At 40.1% G+C, this 18,678-nt stretch overlaps 1 protein-coding gene across 1 annotated transcript; it reads right to left on the reverse strand.

Moving 5' to 3' along the window:
* Window positions 1-4,299: 4,299 nt before the first annotated feature.
* Window positions 4,300-17,526, reverse strand: LOC110579916 (hydroxyacylglutathione hydrolase, mitochondrial-like). Its single transcript, XM_021689546.2, is given in 4 exon segments — window positions 4,300-4,592; window positions 4,595-5,046; window positions 16,067-16,161; window positions 17,488-17,526. Coding segments are annotated over 4 exon segments (747 nt in total). The 3' UTR covers window positions 4,300-4,431.
* Between the last annotated feature and the right edge of the window lie 1,152 nt (window positions 17,527-18,678).

Here is an 18,678-nt window from a genome sequence, read left to right on the forward strand (position 1 = left end):
GACAGAAAGAGAGACAGCAAGAGAGGGAACACAAGCAGGGGGAGTGGGAGAAGCAGGCTTCCCACCGAGCAGGGAGCCCGACGTGGGACTAGATCCCAGGGCCCTGGGATCATGACCTGAGCTGAAGGCAGATGTTTAACGACTGAGCCACCCAGGCACCCCAAGAATGGCATTTTCTTAAGAAGTTTTCCCTTGTACTAACACTCATTTTCTTTTTATTTTTTGAACAAACTTTCAGGTTTTAACCTACCCTTTCAGTGTGACTGAGATAAGACCTTGTCTCTCTATTCCCTTTTCTGGGGACATGGCCTTGAATTCTGTTTAAAGAGGGTCCTGCTCCATCTTTCCCCATACTGAATCTTCCAAACCTTCCTTGGCCTTCCCCACACTGACCTCTCATGAATGTACTCTATGTAACCTTTCCTAACAGGTGTCTTTTGAGAAGTCCACACCATCGGCCAATTTTCCACTTACGGTTAGTCTCAGCTTTCATGCTTTGGGTCTCCCAACCACATTCTATAATGTCAGGTCTAGTCAGGGTTTCCAACTCCTAACTCTTCAGAAAGAAAATCAAACCAAAAATCATTCACATTCTAGTCTTCCTTTAATGGGTTCTGTATATTACCTGATGTGTCAAGGGTTCCCAAGACCACCCCCAGGTTTAGGGCTTCACTAGAAGGACTCAGGACTCAGCATATAATCATACTCTTGGCTATTATTTGTTACAGCAAAAACGATACAAAGCAAAAGCAGCCAAAGTAAAAGGTACATGGGGCAAAATCCACAGAAAACCATCGTGTAAGCTTCAAAGAATCCTCTCTCAATGGAGTCACATGGGACACACTTAATTCCCTGGCAATGAGTTCTGATATGTAAAATGTTGTCTGCCAGAGAAGCTCATTAGAGACTCAGTGCCCAAAGTTTTTTGACTTTTATTTTTTTTTAAAGCTTGCTACTCTTGTTTTTCTTTTTGAAGACTTTATTTATTTGTCAGAGAGAGAGAGAGAGCACAAGCAGGGGGAGCGGCAGGCAGAGGAAGAAGCAGACTCCCTGTTGAGCAAGGAGCCCAATGTGGGACTCCATCCCAGCACCCTGGGATCATGACCTGAGCTGAAGGCAGCCGCTTAACTGACTGAGCCACCCAGGCGTCCCCAAATTGTTTTTGTTTTTGCTTTTAATATTTTATTTATTTGAGAGAGAGAGAATACGCATGAGGCGAGGGGTGCAGAGGGAGAGGGAGAAGCAGACTCCCTGCTGAGCAGGGAGCCCAAGATGATGTGGGGCTTTAATCCCAGGACCTGAGCTGAAGGCAGATGCTTAACGAACTGAGCCACCCAAGCACCCCTCAGTACCCAAAGTTTTTATTGGGGGCTGGTCACACGGGCACCCTCTGCCTAGCACAAAATTCCAGACTCCAGAAGGAAAGCAGGTGTTTGGTATTAATTGCATCATTGGTACAAAGCAGTTTAAGTACAGTGAGCCATTCTTATTAGTTAGGGTGGTGGGAAACCTTCCCAAATCCAAGTTCCCAGACACTAGCCAAGGGCTAACCTTGTAAGGAGACCTTTCAAAGGATAGCATTTGATTTGCCAAGGTAACTCTTTTTTTTTTTTGAATACTTGAAGTACAAGTAAAGGAGATCTCGTAGAATAGGTCTAAGGCAAAGTCCTTGAGGGAGAGCCAAGAGTCTGAATCTGGAGCTCCCAGACATATTGTCAAGCCCAAAGTGAATGAGAATGAAAACCCAAATGGGAAAGCAAAGCAGGAATCTGACTGAATTAAAGCCCACTGAGGGTTTTGATCAGAGGTGATTGATCCCAAATGCTGCTGTGTGCCTTGGGTACCGCACCTGGTGCGCAGCTGAATCAACTGCTTAAAACGAAAGAGTCAAGCCTGGCAAATGCTCTCCAGATTATCCCCACAACATGACAAGGACACATCAAGGAAGAAAGCCTGAGACTACGCATTGAGGTGAGTTTTGGTGGTGAAAGCCAGCGGCATGCCAGGCTTCTGGGCCTCGCCTTTTCCACTGTCCCAACCTCTTTGGTACCCGCCAGAGTCTAATGTCTCTACGGCATCTGACACATATCTGAGCAACCTTTCAGACGGTCAGAGGCTGACTTCTGTGGACAGTATTCCCACAACATATAGCCAACTGTTCCTACAACTGTCCACGCTTGGCAGCGCTCTGGAGAAACTGACAGTAGTGTGATCTGGGAGAAAGGAAGTCCTCCTGTGCAACTCCAGCCAGTTGTATGTCCCAGGAGACAAAGCTTGGATCCAGGCCTTTCTGCTGTGCCAGGATGCAAACTGAGAAGGCCACTGGGACCCTTTCAAGAGAACTAATTTGACTCATTAGGGGATCTAATAGTCCCATATGCAACATAACTTGTTTCATTAGTCAGACAAATAAAGGATACTCTTGGCCAAAAGATAAGTCAGTGATTCTCAAGGAGCTCTTACGCCTTTTCCTGTCTCCTAAGCCTGCCAGGGGGTAGTGTCATACAATTTAATCATAAACCACCTTTTTTTTTTCCCCCTCTGGGCCTATTTCAGGCATGATGGGGCTACTGATAAAGATAATTTATGTGTCATCTGTTCCTGCTCACACTTTGCACTGAACACTCAACCATGCACCTGAAAGATGCACCTGCAACCACGTACCTGCAAAATGTGGTGGAATAGTACAAACCATCAAATGGTTTCCTTTCCTACAGCAGGGCCCCATACTTGTAAGCCCATATTTGTAGGGCATTTTAAATCCAGGTCCAAGTCTGTTTCCCCTCACCCCTAAACTCATGGCCAAGAATCTATGAACCAAGTGCTAGAATATTTCAGATTCAGGCCATCCTCTTAATAGGGCAGTTCCCCTTAGTAGAGCAAACTTCACACTATGGAATTTTTCTCTGAATCCATTCAGCCAGCACTTAAAATACCCATAACAATTATGGGTTTCACTCCAAGTAATTCTCCATTATTCACTTCAGTCACCATTCCAGCAAACTACCTAGAAGAATTCCATGGAGCCCAGAAGAAAACGTCAGGCTTTTTGGGATCTAAATGATTAGAATCTGAAGTCTGAAATATAGTCAAACAATAATTGTCTTGGGATGCCTGGGTGGCTCAGTCGTTAAGTGTCTGCCTTTGGCTCAGGTCATGATCCCGGGGTCCTGGGATCGAGCCCCACATGGGACTCCCTGTTCAGCAGGGAGATTCAGACCGTTCCCCCTGTTTGTGCTCTCTCTCTCTGTCAAATAAACAATAAAATCTTTAAAAAAAAACAACAATAATTGTCTTGTACGTGACACACATGAAACTTTCAGCTTTATTTGCGTTATACAGGCCTTCAGGAATATCATCTCTTGCTGGGCATACTATGAAAAACAGATAAGCCAAAAGTTTTAGAATTGCTGTTCTTTCCCTTGAGGATACCAATATTTACTCTAAATTGGCCTAGATTTAGAACAGACAGAATGTCCATAGTAATTTTAATTCAATCCTGTTATTAGCAAGGAAATATTCTGTTGCTTATTTGTCAGGCTTTTTGTGGGCTTTTTTCTATAATTTTTACATTGTTTCTTTGTAGCAAATCACTAGTGAGAGAAAGTTAAACCTAATGAATTAATTCCACTTTGGAGTTTGTAAATTATTGTACATTAACCACAATGACGTTTATTCTACAGTCTCTCCAAGCCTGATACTCTTGAGGGATATAGTACTATTCCCCCAGTGGTTATATCTTAAGTTATAGGATGATCTAACAAATGACCAATTCTGTATCAAATGAGAGGGCTTCCTATAAGTCATATCTCTTCAAAAGACATATCGTGATCATTATTGTCAGGCTTTATTCTGTTTGTTGCTGCAGAAGAGAAATTAATTGGTTTTCTTTGACAATAATTTGATGTAAACTGGGATGATTTTGTTCAGGCAACAGTGAAAAGACTTTCATAACAGCACTGAGGAAGATTAGGGTGGGAATAATGGTTATTGTTGGTTGATACCCATATCCATCTTCACTTCCTGGCTATATCTTAATTGAGGTAACCAGTATGACTCTTCACGTGTGTGCCAGGGGAAACTGTCACACCCAGTTCCAGAGCAAGGCTATTTTGAACAAAGGGTAATGCCATCACCCTCATTAGGGTGACTGGTGCTGGAACCCAGACCTAAGCTGATCTGCAGGTGGCAATTCCTCTGGTCCCAGGGACTGGTTCAGGAGCAACACATAGGTTTTTTTTTTTTTTTTTTCTCTTATAAATATGCATTAGAACATCTGATAACACGAGCAAAGGGCTTTGAGATTAATTTAAAATTAAACCAAGACTGGATTTCCTACACTCCTGGCAGGAAATTTATCTAAAACATCTGAATACCCAAATGTGCTTGAGAGTGGTGGCGGCCACGGGCACCCCAGGCCCCACAGCCGCCTCAGTCCCGGGGCACCTTGAAATGGTCCTTCTCTTTGTGGATGGCCCTCATGGTGGTCACGGGGTCAGTCTCGCCAGCATGCTGCTGTACGGTCTTCTCCCTCACTCTCATGAACGGGCTGTAGGTGAACTCCTCCGCGATGGTGGATGGCACCGTGGGCTCCCGATACTGTACTTCTCCTCGGCCCAGGCCAGCTTCTCCTGGATGGCAGCGTTGTTGGGCTCTACGTGCCGCGCGAACTTGAGGTTGTTGATGGTATACTCGTGGCCACAGTACACTCTTGTGTCTGGAGGGAGCCGGCCCAGGATCTCAAGTAGGGCTTTGTGCATCTCATCCGCTGTCCCTTCGTAGAACTTCCCACAGCCAGCCACGAACAAGGTGTCACCTGTGAACACAACAGGAGGCTCAGAGCTGCTGGGCTTGCTCACAAAGTAGCAGATGTGTCCAGAAGTGTGGCACGGTGTGGACAGGCACTTGACGTTGAGAGACCCCACCTGCAGTGTGGAGAGGTGCGTGACCTTGTGAGTCAGGGCCCTGATCCGGTCATCACCCCCGCACACCTTCAGCCCAGGCTCCAGCTTGACCAGCTTCTCGTTCCCGCCAGTGTGGTTAAATCTTTAAAAAAATAAAATAGGGGTGCCTGGGTGGCTCAAATGGTTAAGCATCTGCCTTTGGCTCAGGTCATGATCCCAGGGTCCTGAGATCAAGCCCTGCATTTTGCTCCCTGCTCAGTGAGGAGCCTGCTTCTCTCTCTCCCTCTGCTACTCCCTCTGCTTGTGCTCTCTCGCTCTCTCTGTCAAATAAATCAGTAAAATCTTTTAAAAAAATAAAAGATGCATACACTTTTTTTGGCACATGGGAAAATATTTAATGTCTGTAGGTTTGCCTAATCCTCCCATTCCTGTCTTGATTTGACAGCCTCCCCAAAACTGGCAGTACCAGAGAAAATATGGGCACTTTTTCTCAGCAGGATTTAAAAACCATTAAGGCCCTAGTTTTCTCGACTTGGAAATGATTTCATGCGAGATCATTCAACAGCATACCTCAGGCCTCTCTGCTCAAGGAAAAAAGCTTCCCAGTTCTACAGGACCCTTAGGTCTTCTCTTCTTCTGCAGCCTAGTGCTGGGAACTGTGCAGGTGGAAATTGTAGTAGTCTCGGGCACTGCACAGGTAGCCCCAAAAAACAGTGGGGAGCATCATGAAGGCAGAGAACTTCTTGTAGCCAATGTCAGCTTGTTGCTTGGCAGTTGGCAACTGCCTCTAGGACTTAGCTCCCTATGTGAAAGAGGGTACAGCACGCCCAGCGCAGCACAAATCCACTCACTGAGCCAGATGCATACATTTTTTACATCATAGTCAAATAGATTGTTTTTCCTTATGTTATTCCAACTGCTCAAAATTATACTGCATTTTCGATTGATCAATATTTGGACAGCAGCTTTATTTGAGTTTTGTTTGATTTTCTGGAGCTTCTAATTCTTTCTTTTCTTTATTTTTTTCCTTTGAGAAATGGAACATGCCTGCTTCACCACATCCAAATATCTTCCAACAACTTATTTATTCTATGTGTAGCATAGAATTTATTTATTTATTTATTTGTTTGTTTATAGTTTCCATTGAATACTTGCTCTAATTTGGAAAGGCTTATTTCTGGGGTCGCCTGAGTGGCTCAGTTAGTTAAGCGACTGCCTTCAGTTTAGGTCATGATCCCAAGGTCCTGGGATTGAGCCCCACATCAGGCTCCCTGCTCAGCAGGGACTCTGCTTCTCCCTCTGACCCTCCCCTCTCTCGTGTGCTCTCTCTCTCTCTCATATAAATAATAAATAAAATCTTTTTTAAAAAAAAAGAAAGAAAAGCTTATTTTTAGACCTGCAGCATTAGCAATCATTTGGGATTTCTGTTGATTGAAGACTGGGTTAGTCCCATGTTTTCTGTATTCCAGGTCATTTTCTCTCTGATTTCCCTCCTTGTTTTTTCTCAAATACGACAAATAACTTCCCATGAAAGGGAACTCTGAGTCTTTGAATATCTTTATCTTATTCTATTGCTTACTTGACAGTTTGACTCCAAGTTTCCAACTCCAGAATATCTCTGAAGTTCTACTTGGGCAGACTTATTCCTACTGCCACTCATTGTATCTGCGTTGTGGCTTCCTTCCTTCTGTTTAATCCATCACATAATTTCATCTCTTTTCTGACTTCCATAAATTAAAAAAACAAAAATCAAAAAAATCTTTCATCTGTTGGTGATTCTCATCTTATTCTCTTCAGTCTTATGATTTTATTTCCTTTTTTGATTTTTATTCCTTTACTATCATGTTAATTGCATCCAGACCAAAGAGTGCAGTTTGACATTCAAATGGGAAGCCTTTCCCTAATTCTTCTGATTTGGATTAAAAAAAAAAAAAAAAAAAGAATTCACCTGTCTGCTTCTTTTCTTTTCTTTTTTTTTTTTTTTAACTATTTACATATTTTAGACAGAGAGAGAACACAAGCAGGAGGGGCAGAGGGAGAGAAAATCTCAAGCAGACTCCATGCTGAGCATGGAGCCCGATGTGGGGCTAGATCTCATGACCCTGAGATCACGACCTGAGCTGAAACCAAGAGTCAAATACTTAACTGACTGTGCCACCCAGGAGCCCCTCACCTGTGTACTTTTAGCTCATTGTGAGATCTAACCACTTATGTAGTTATGTAAAGTTGAACTATATCAGTGGGATGTCTTCTTCCAGAAATATTAGGCACTTAGCATTTCAGGATGGTTTTAAAGTATTACCATAGATGTCATAGGAATTTACTTGTCCATTTACTATCAAAACATTTAAGGAAATAACTGAATGGGTATTCCTATTAAGCATTGGTAACAGCCTGAACTTTTTATAGCATTGATAGAGTATGACTTGGGATGAAATCATATTAGTCCGGAACTAAGTGGGTGAGTGGAATGAAATTACTTAAATTATTTATATTTTGTTATTATAAGTAATCTATTATAAACATAAAACTTAAAAGCAGTGGTGTGCTAGTAAATATTTAACAGCCAGCTCTTTAGGGAAAAAAGTATGTATAAATATATGTTTATTATAAATTTGTATAATATGAAGGATGTGTGGTGTACAATTTACAAATAATGAGAAAATGGTAAATTACAGAAACTTGTACCTTCTATATAGCTAATGGATTCTTAGAGCATGCTTGTATTGATTTTTACTAAATTTTTGTATCTCTAGCCAACACATGGTTGCAATTGGACTATGATTTGACAAATGGAGTTGCCTCTCAATCTGCTCTTTTCCTAATAATTCTATGGTCATTAATTCTGACCTATGTAGTCAATTTTTCATGACAGCTTTGCTTAATAACTAACTTGCAAAATTACTGAAAATTTAACAGTCAGCTCTCGCAAATTGGTACAAGCCAACTCTAGTAGCCCACTACCTATAACTTCCAGTTCTCTGACCTAGGTATCAAAATGAGGACCCATCTACCTTTGTTATCCAAATAATACTTCTCTGAGGTCATGAAAATATCTTTCTTCTCTGTAATCCCTGCTCTGTAACCATTCCCCATCTCCTACCGTAAGAAATCCATACCTCAGGAACTTGGTGGTTAGCCCTACTTAGTGATCTCCAGAAGAGAAAACTAGAAATTCAGCGGGTCCATCGAGGTGGTATATTGGGCTAGGGCTAGGCTGTTGCTGATGTCACAGCCACATGGTGGCACTATTGAAACACAGGTATCACAGCTGCCTCAGTACCCTTCCACACACCAATCCCATCCCCCAGCTTGCTCCGAACCTTGCAAAACTTGACGGTGAACCAGCCTACATCTCTTCTAAAAACCTAGCAACCCTCTCCCCTTGCATACACAGTTCCTTTCAGCACAGGAAATTCCATCAATGCAAACAAGCCCATTGGTATGCTGCTTGCCTAAAAGTGATGTCACCGGACTTTCCTGTTCCATCTGTCCCAGCAACTTCACTTGTTGACCACTGGTTTTTAGACCTTGTCATTTATATGTTACTGGAAGCCTCACTGTCTCAGATTTACCTGTGATGTAAGTAAATATTTGAATACCAGTCCAGGGCTTGGGGAAGCTCAAGCCCTTTTAATAATTTATGTGTCCTTACTTGCCTCTTTCTATCTTTCCCTGTCCACTCTACCCATGTGACCTGCCAGATTTTGGTCTCTGTTAGATCCCATCCCAGTGGAAAAACTCCATTCTTTATCACCTTCCATAAGAAATTCAACAAAACTCAACACTTTTGTATTTGGGCAACTTCATCGAAGTGGTCCCAATTTCATATAAATATCCCAGGGAAGGACTCTTATTGGCCCAGCGTGGGCATGTGCCTACCATGGGCCAGTGTATGGTCAGGAGGATGAGATAGTATAACTGCTAGACTTATACCACATGCCAACTTCTATGATGGGGGAGCAAAAGTGGCAGCCCAGAACCACGTGGAGTGAGGGAAGTATGATATGGGAAACAAAGGAAGAAGAAAAAGCATTAAATTTCCTTACTACCTACAGCCCATTGACAAGTCCTGGAAACAGGCAGAGTGACCTTGCTCTAGGGACTCAGCTGCCTTGATGTTAATACTTTGCTAAGGGCAAAACACAATCTTAGCCTGACCCTCCAGGATCCTGTAAGTCTACTTTAACATATAAAAATTCCTTTGGAAACTTCCTTTATCTCTACGCCCCCTCCCCGAAGATACATGTTGGCAATCATCCCCCAAGCATATGACCTACTGATACACATCTGAAGGGTCTCATGACTCAGGTTTTATTAGACAGTCATAAATGACCTTTTCCTAACAATAGCTAGCCCCCTCAAGGTCCTGGAAACCTTGCTTCCAAAATTCCTTAGAGACTTATGCTATCCCTACCCCCCTCCCAACTTGAAAATATATAATGGGCCACTCCTCATGACCCCAGTGCCGCTCTTTCTGCCCATGGGTCCTGTCCTTTAATAAAACCACCTTTTCACACCAAAGAGTCTCAAGAAGTCTTTCTTGGCCGTTAGCTTCGAATCCTAACATCTTTTCTACATCGAGTAGAATACTCCAGGGGAAATGGGGAAATGGTACCTGAAGATGAAAGACAGAGTGCTGAAAAAACAGAAACAACAAACACCTGCTTCTGGTGAAGATCTGGCCCTTCCTGCCCTTCCTCAGGGCTAGCTCTTTTAGGATGTTTTTACCATTCCTGGAGAAGAACAGGGAAAATAATGCTTTGTGGGAAAGAATTTTAAAATGAACACATATTTAACATAAAGTAATGCCAAAGAATGTCCTTTGAAGTATTCCTTTGACATAGTTGCTTTTCTATTATGAAGGTTAGATTTTTGTACAATTGGTATTCTCAAAGTGGAGCACAATTTTTGCATGCTTTCAACCCCTCTGACATGCGGTATTACTTTACGTTTTCACTTAATGTCTATATGTTTATTAATTGAATTTAAGTAATTATTATTATTATTTTTAAAGATTTTATTTATTTATTTTTGCAAAAGAGAGAGAGAGAGAGAACATGAGCAGTGGGGAGGGGCAGAAGGAGAAGCAGACTTCCTGCTGAGCAGGGAGCCCGATGCGGGGCTTGATCCCAGGACCTTGGGATCATGACCTGAGCCAAAGGCAGATGCCCAACTGACAGAGCCACCCAGGCTCCCTAATTAAATTTAAATTAAATAAAATTTTTTTAAAAACAAGAAAGAAATCAATAACTGTGGTGTAGAGTTATATTAAAGAATTAGGCCTATGAGCCATTTATGATCTAAAACCTGCCTCTACCACTTACTAATTGTGGAACCGTGGGCCAATCACTTAAGCTCTCTGAGCTCACTAAGAAGCTCATGAGTAGAATTAGCATGATAACAGAGTTCATATGTTTGTTGTGAGGATTAAATAAAATAAAGCATGTAAAACACTTGGGGGACAAAAGTTTTCACTTAATGTGATAGAATAATTTAGCACCTTCAGTGGAAACATCAAATCAGAAGATGCCTTATGCCACTTAAGTCGAGGCAAAATAGAATAATTAAATAATCTCATTGCTGTTCCCTCACTCTTACTATACCGGCTATATAATGTTGTGTCTTACAGCCTTCTTCTTCTCTAGAAATTCTGTACCAAAATATGAGACATAGGTCGTGGAATGTGAACTGTTCTGATAATGGGAAGCATTAAAGTAGTTCCCTTCGTCCGACTGAGTTTCTGGAACGCCCAATGCTGTTTGAGTGTCTCATCACTGGAAGGCTATCTTGTAGATTGTATCTTTGGAGCCTACACATTTCTCTTCCAAAAAGGAAGTGTGCACAGCAGACTGGGTACTCATACTCCCGGCATACATGAAGACTCTCCTTTTAAAAACATACAGCGTGGGGCGCCTGGGTGGCTCAGTCGCTGGGTGTCTGCCTTCAGCTCAGGTCATGATCCCAGGGTCCTGGGACGGAGCCCCACATCAGGCTCCCTGCTCAGCGGGAAGCCTGCTTCTCTCTCTCCCACTCCCCCTGCTCGTGTTCCCTCTCTTGCTGTGTCTCTCTCTCTGTCAAATAAATAAATAAAATCTTAAAAAAAAAAAAAATCTTCTTTTTGGGGTAAAAAAAAAAAACAAACCACAGCACTTGGATTGTTTTAATGCGATCGATTTCCAGATTCTCAACTTCCACACATCTCTTTCCTCAACAGCCGTCCTCCCGAGGGCTGCCAGACCTTTCCATGTTCACCCTACTTCTCTCCTAACTTGAGTCTTCTCTTGGTGCATTGCTCCAGGCTGTAAAAATCTGGGAGGAACTTCCTAAGTGGATAATGAAACACTGCCTCTGAGGAGGCATCCTCCCCTTCCCCACCCCAAAATAAAGCAAAGAAAGCCTCAGGAAAAAGCACTTAAGTCTTATTTTATCTAGGCAACAAATTATTGGCAAGTCTCCACACCTTATCTGTATCTCCTCTGTCCCTGTCACATGGAATTAAGATTCGAAATGATACTATCCTAATCATTTAAATTTTAAAATGATAATAAGTCTGATTTAGCTGATCAGTTTGACAACGAAGACTGGCTTCAAAAGTGATATATATATGGAATAAGTTATATATATATTATATATATATATGAGATAATGAGATAAACCTACAGCTCCAAGGACTTGATAAAAAGTGAAAGTGTATATTCAAATTACAATACAGCAGGAAGTACATTCTTTACAATAATTTAAACTCAAGGTGCAACATTTTTAATTATTTTATTGTTTTTTAAGATTTTTATTTATTTGACAGAGAGAGAGAGGGAACACAAGCAGGGGGAGTGGCAGAGGGAGAGGGAGAAGCAGTCTCCCCTGCTGAGCAGGGAGCCCGATGCGGGACTCGATCTCAGGACCCTGGGATCATGACCTGAGCTGAAGGCAGACGCTTAACCGACTGAGCCACCCAGATGCCCAAGGTGCAACATTTTTATATATCAATGTAAAATATTAAAAGGAATCCTATATTTTTCAAAATTCTTTCAGGATTACATATGCAAAGAATTTTGAAGATCCCTGGTCTCAAGAATGGAAACTACCTCAGCAATTTAAACTCTTCGTTAGGAAAATGTAGCCATATAACTTACAGCTATAATTAACTATGAAAAATCTCCCATTTAAAAGAAGGATGTAAAAGAATATAACATCTTAGTAAAAATTCATACTTAACTAAGCTAACATTTTTCTTATGTTGACTTAATTTTTTTTACTCTTGAGTCTAATCAAATGTGGGTTTCACCCTGTTAAATATAGAATTTGGCCAGAGGACATACTAAAGCTTTCCCTCGCACCATCTTTCAGCCTGTTTGTTTATGCTAGGTGGGAAGTGACTGGTGCTTCAACTCTATTTTCCTGATATTTAAGCCTACGAAGCCTATATTTTCCTGATATTTAAGCCTACAAGACCAAAACTTTCCGATTACAGTTCTCCTGGGGGTGGTCCTCCCCACACACTAAATATCAAAGAAGAAAATAGCAATTTTTCCAGACTCTGGTAGATCCCACGACTTTTTCGACCCGATGGAAAAGAAAATTCCAAAAGCACTGTAACTTTTACCATCCTCTTCTATCTCTGCTGCTTAGATATCCTTAGGGTCATTTAACACAATACGCTGCAAAATTAATTACAGAGGTTTGATTCTATTAAATTGCCAGATGGGTTTACTGACCTAGAGCCAAACTGGTTTTTCTACTAACTTGAATTTTCCTCTCTGTTTCTAATAACTGGAAAACACTGAAACATATAAAGACATTGTAAATCCTTAGCAGCACTGTTTTCTCTGCAAACGTACCCTCTTATCCATTGATTAGCTGCCAACTGAGAGCAAAATTTAGCCAGGGACAGAGAGACCGCTGAGAGCTGGAGAGAGGGAGGAGGAGAGGGGGCTCCAGAGGGCAAAGGGAGCTGTTTGGAGACAGAGTGAGTGTTCCAGGGACACACTTCCTATTGCACAAACTTGCCTTTGGCCAGGCCAGTCCTAGAGGACAAGGCCTTCTTTAGCCACCATATTTGGCCTGGCATAACCTTGCTTGGGGGAGTAGTCATTTCTTGATATGCATTTGGAGCAGAGGGTTCACTTGAATTTTATTTTTCTTAGTTTAATTTTTATTTTCTATTTGTGTTGTGGGCAAAGCCCTTACAGTAACAAATTGGCCCAACTCTATCTTTGGTGACAAAGATCTAGCGCTCAGAAAGATACTCTGGCTATCGGACTTGAGGGCTTTCTCTTATTTCCTCTCGTTTTCACAATACATTCAATGTTCTGGCTGTTCCAGCTATGTTTTATGTTTGCATCCTGTAGAGATTTTCCTGCCCACTTATTTGGGGAAGAAAAACTCCATCAATTTTTTTTCAAGAAAATAATCCCCAAAGGGTAATTACATGTTTCCTGGGGTGATAGGAACATTTTCTAGTCTCATCAGCAGAGACTGCCGAGCACAGTCCGTGCACAGTGAATAATTGGTAATGATGACAAAGCCATAAATAAGCAACATTAAGAAGGTGTGGATTCATTATCAGTAGATGATGCAATGCTGAACTTGGGTACGGAGAAGACACAACTTAATTATTCATGTAATATATTTTAAAATGATAAGAGAACCATTGGTTTGTAGAGCAACTCTTTGCCAGCTCAGATTAAATGAAGATTTAAGTGCAGTTAAGTGCATGTTTATGCACTTGAGAATAGACAGTATCCTTTAACCATTTCATACTAGTAAGAACATTGAGGTCACTGAGAACTCGCTGAGACTTTGTCTACACAAAGCCTCAAATTGGTCAGTTTTGAGACATGACTTACAAATCTGTTTTCAGTATCATGTACAAATAACCTTAATTTTAAATATCAACAGAATCTATTTTGTAATTCTTCTGCAGCCCTAGGAAGATTCCCTCAATGCCTCCTCAGGTACTACTCTTGGTACTCCAGGTATTACTGAAAGCTCCTGTTTTCCCCAGCCTTCTAAGGTTAAACTAATAAATACTAAATTACATTCTGGCTTACTTCTTCAAGGTACCAAATCTAGTTTCCCTTTAAAGAATAAGAGGATAGGGGTGCCTGGGTGGCTCAGTTGGTTAAGCATCTACCGTCGGCTCAGGTCATGATCCCAGCGTCCTGGGATCAAGTCCTACATCAGGCTCTCTTCAGCGGGGAGTCTGCTTCTCCCTCTGCTTGCCACTCCCCCTGCTTGTGCTCGCTGGCTCTTTCTCTCTCTCTCTCTGACAAATAAATAAATAAAATCTTAAAAAAAAAAAAAAAGAAACACAAATTTAAAGCATTTCCTTTGATGAACTTCTGATCAAGATTGGCAGAGTGAATCCACTCAGAAGGAATATCCCAATGGTACAAACCACCTCCTGCCTTCCACAGCATAACAGAACGTTTAGTAAATTCTATTTAAAAGACAACTCCAAGCTCCGAAATGAGATGGGTAAGGTGGAATACAAAATATAAAATGATATGTCTCTATGCATGTATTGAGAAATAAGAAAAATGATAAAGTTAAATTTATATCTTTTGGCTTATAGAGAAGTTCATGATATATTAAGTAAAAATAGTAAGTGGAGCAATGTATATAATAGGTTCTATTTCACAGAAAACAGGTAAACCTAAAAATCATTCAATTTCTCTTTTTTCTCTGTGTGTGTGTGATGAACAAATTACATAGGTTTGATTATACTACATAATTTGTGGAAAGATATGTGTTAATCTTTTAATGTGCTTACCTTAGACACAGCAGAGATAGAATAGAGAGATGGATCAATTTTTTCTTTATATAACTTTGCATTATTTCAGTTGATACAACCAGCCTGTATCATTTTATAATTTGAAAAACCCCAAATTAAGGAAACTATAGAAAATTACATGAGGCTCAGTTTTACATAGTTTCTAGTTCAGGATTCATTTGTAAATGTTCTAAATTTTATCTAATTATAAAAGTAATCAATATTCATTTTAGGAAAACTGAAAAATATAGAAAATCACACACACTGAGAATAAATATCATTAATAATCCCAAACCCTAAACATAAACACTATGAACACTTTTATATAATCATGTCTGGTCTTTTTTTTTTTTTCCTATATGTGTGTATGTGTGTATTTTTTTTTTAAGTCACATACTGTGCCTACCCCACTTTTTAAAAACCTAACAAAAGCAAGTGTTCCCAATAATCAAATATCCTTCTTTAGCAGTGATTTAGTGACCACATTGTATTCTACAAGTGTCATTTAGGATTAGATTCGACTATAACAAAATAACAGTGATTTAAATACAAAAGTAGGGGGACGCCTAGCTGGCTCAGTCGGTAGAGAATGCACCTCTTGATCTCGAGGTTGTAAGCATGAGCCCCACGTTGGGGGTAGAGATTACTTAAAAATAAAATCTTAAATAAAAAAAGAAAACCCACAAAAGAAGGCAGATCACTGATAGTAGATTGGCCCCAACAAGTCATGGCTGGCTTCATCATTGCAGGGTCCGGCACAAAATGAAAATGTGGGTCCTCTTGTTTAAAAAGTAGGAGAAATCCCATTACAATACTAAAATATAAAGATTCTTCTTCTCTTCTAAAAACTGTCTCTTGACTTGTCATGGTGTTTTCGTATTTCCTATTTAATGTTATTCTTTTTTTTTTTTTAAGATTTTATTTATTTATTTGACAGAGAGTGACACAGCAAGAGAGGGAACACAAGCAGGGGGAGTGGGAGAGGGAGAAGCAGGCTCTCCGCAGAGCAGGGAGCCCGATGCGGGGCTCGATCCCAGGACCCCGGGATCATGACCTGAGCCGAAGGCAGGTGCCCAATGACTGAGCCACCCAGGCGCCCCTTTAATGTTATTCTAAGTAACAAAATAAAGAAAAATCTAAATTGTTAGTATGAATTTTACCCTTCATCTTTCTATTAAGTAATGCCAGTTTTAAATGCAAATATAAAAATATTTCATTTATATGGACAATCACTAAAATCACATAATTCATGTATCATAACTTGTGCAAGTATTTGTACCTTGTTCTTACCGGGACAGTAACAACGTTACACAAAATTAAATCAACTGTTTTTATTTTACTTCTTGATATACACACCTTCTACCAACACTCTCTATCTTCAGCTTACTGATGAGTAAGAAGGACTGAAAGGAAAAGGAACTGTGGGTTGCTTGTCTTTCCTTTTCCTTCCATGTCGTCATTTCCAGGGTAAGGTGTTGACCACTACAGGAAAGCAACATGAGTCAGAAATGATACAGCAGGGTTCCTTGATTGTCATGTTTCTAGAAATGCCATTGCCTTCTCTCTGCATAGCAAGTTCTAGTTCAAATGGAAAGTGTAGCCTCTCAGGGCTGTCAGAGACCCAGCTAAATCAGTTGTAGATGTAACACACTTTCCTTGAACTCTCTTGAGTCTTGCTGAACTCCAGCTCATTGTGGAACCACAGGAATTCTGAGCTCTTGAGGCTGTATGCAAACAGAGCAACAAGGAACAGCAAACTAGCATATTGAACGCACCCTCTTCTCACGCACATGCTCTGTTGCTCTATCAGACTTCACTTACAAAACACAACTTCAAAGACAAAATTATTAAGAATTTCGAGATGGTGACAATAAAGTGTTAGGCCAAGCTGGAGACCTCCTAAGCAAGGGTCGTGGTATGACTGCACAGTTCGCATGCCCATGAAGCTGGCATGTTCCACCAAGTCTGAAAGGACATGAATTCCTTTTATCTTTTTGCTCCTTTAAGCTCCGTGTGGGGCTTCCGCCCTCAAGGTCAGTTCATGATCTAAATAGGCTGCTGGAGTTCAACATCAGCAGAAAGGAGAGAGGGAGAAGTGCAAAAAGCCAACTCTCCAGGCTGAATCAGTGCCCTTAAGGGGCCTTCTCAGAAGCCCAGCTCTGCTTGCATCTCATCAGCCAGAGCTTAGTCATGGGGCTTTGCTGTAACTTTAAGGGCTGCTGGAAAATGGAGTCTTTTTGTTGGGTACACTGCCACCCTGAATGAAATCAGGCTGTTACTAAGAAGTAAAGGTTAATTGATAAGGATAGGCAACTAATTGTCCTGCCAAGCCAACATAAAGATGTGATTTATTTCATCAAACCTTGATTTTTATTTATGGGGTTGTTTCTGATTTTTCACCATTAGCAACATCATTTACAAACTTTTAAATTGTATAGTACTCTAAACTTTTAAAAACTTATTCCTAGACAACAGGCACATGTCTTTGGAAGAATCTTTCTGTTTATTAAATCAAACTAAACAATATGTACTTAATTAAATTTGCAATGGTTACAACAGTTAAAAACAATAGTTTTTTTTTGTAAAAAAAAATGAACAATTAAATGTTTATGTTATTATTTATTCCTGACATAAACACTGCATGGGGCAAGGAATAGCTAGCTAAAGATAAAGACACGTTAAATTATGTGGCCTTTATGATCCCCTGATCCTGTATAGTACTGTTAACTTATGCATGACTAGATGACAAAAAACAAAAATGATATAAGCAAGTCCTGAAGGTCGCTGATTTTTTTGAAGACAACTTACTTGTATCTGAATCAATCTTCTGTCAATATCAGGATCCATTGGATCATCTTATGCTAATACTATCTATTTCTAATATTAAATATCAGGATGCTTTCTATAATCTTGTGCTAATGTTATCTAATTCTAATATTGAGTACCTGGATGCATTGTGTCATCTTGAATTAATGTTATTTACTTGAAACACACCAGAACACCAGAAATGAGCTATTGCTCATTTTTACATTGGCATTTGCATAGCATATAATCAGGCTGTTCTTTCACTGGTGAACTCATTCTCTCTTCCGTGCTAGTAACTCAAGACTAAAATAACTTGAATGTTCTTAGCTCATTTGTTTTGTCACATCTTTGCCAAGCTTATCAAATTATTTCCAGATGAAATGAAAAAAAGATTTTATTAGCCTCCAAAACATTTTTATTTGAAGTAAATAACTGTGAAAGAATTTACTTACTCTATTTTTTAACCAATTCTTAAATGACAAGAACTTGTAATTTATTAAACAGAATGGCATCTGCATATTCAGGTTCTAATGTGTGAAGTTTTTCTGAATGAATTTGGGTACAATTAGATTTCTTTCAGAAATGGAACCATTAAAATCTGAGTATTATGAGCAAACTATTATTTATAGAGTATCGTTCTACATACTCTAACATTTTGTCCTTCACATATAAATATCTGGGTACATACACCATCTGAGTGTATAAAATTGAACTACCCGAACACCTTTAAAAAATTAAAGTAAAACATAAAAATGTCTATAAAAAGAAATTCATTAGAGATTTCAAAATATCCGTAAGTGCTAAATAAGGTTTCCAGAAATCAGTGATTATGCTGAAACGTGTCACAAGGGGAACTGTTAACAAGTGTTACTTTGCCAAAGGTAGGAAGATTGCCAACCTTTAATTGGCTTTAAAGTTGGTGTTCTATCAATGGTGTATTGTAAAAGGTAATAATGCCCACATTTATGATCTAAGTCTGAAATGGGAACTCTAGATTTGACTAACTGTGGCACTATGCACTAGTCCTTGTAATTAAAAATATTCGAACGCCTGCCTTTCAAATTTGATCAGGATGTTTATTATTATGTTTTTATTAACAACAACAACAAAACAAAAGATGTTTGTCCACACTTCACAATACATAATGACCAGTCAACCACCCCACCACCTTGTTTTGCTATACATTAACTATTT

This window comes from Neomonachus schauinslandi, chromosome 12 (assembly GCF_002201575.2).
Source record: "Neomonachus schauinslandi chromosome 12, ASM220157v2, whole genome shotgun sequence".
Lineage (NCBI taxonomy): Eukaryota > Metazoa > Chordata > Mammalia > Carnivora > Phocidae > Neomonachus > Neomonachus schauinslandi.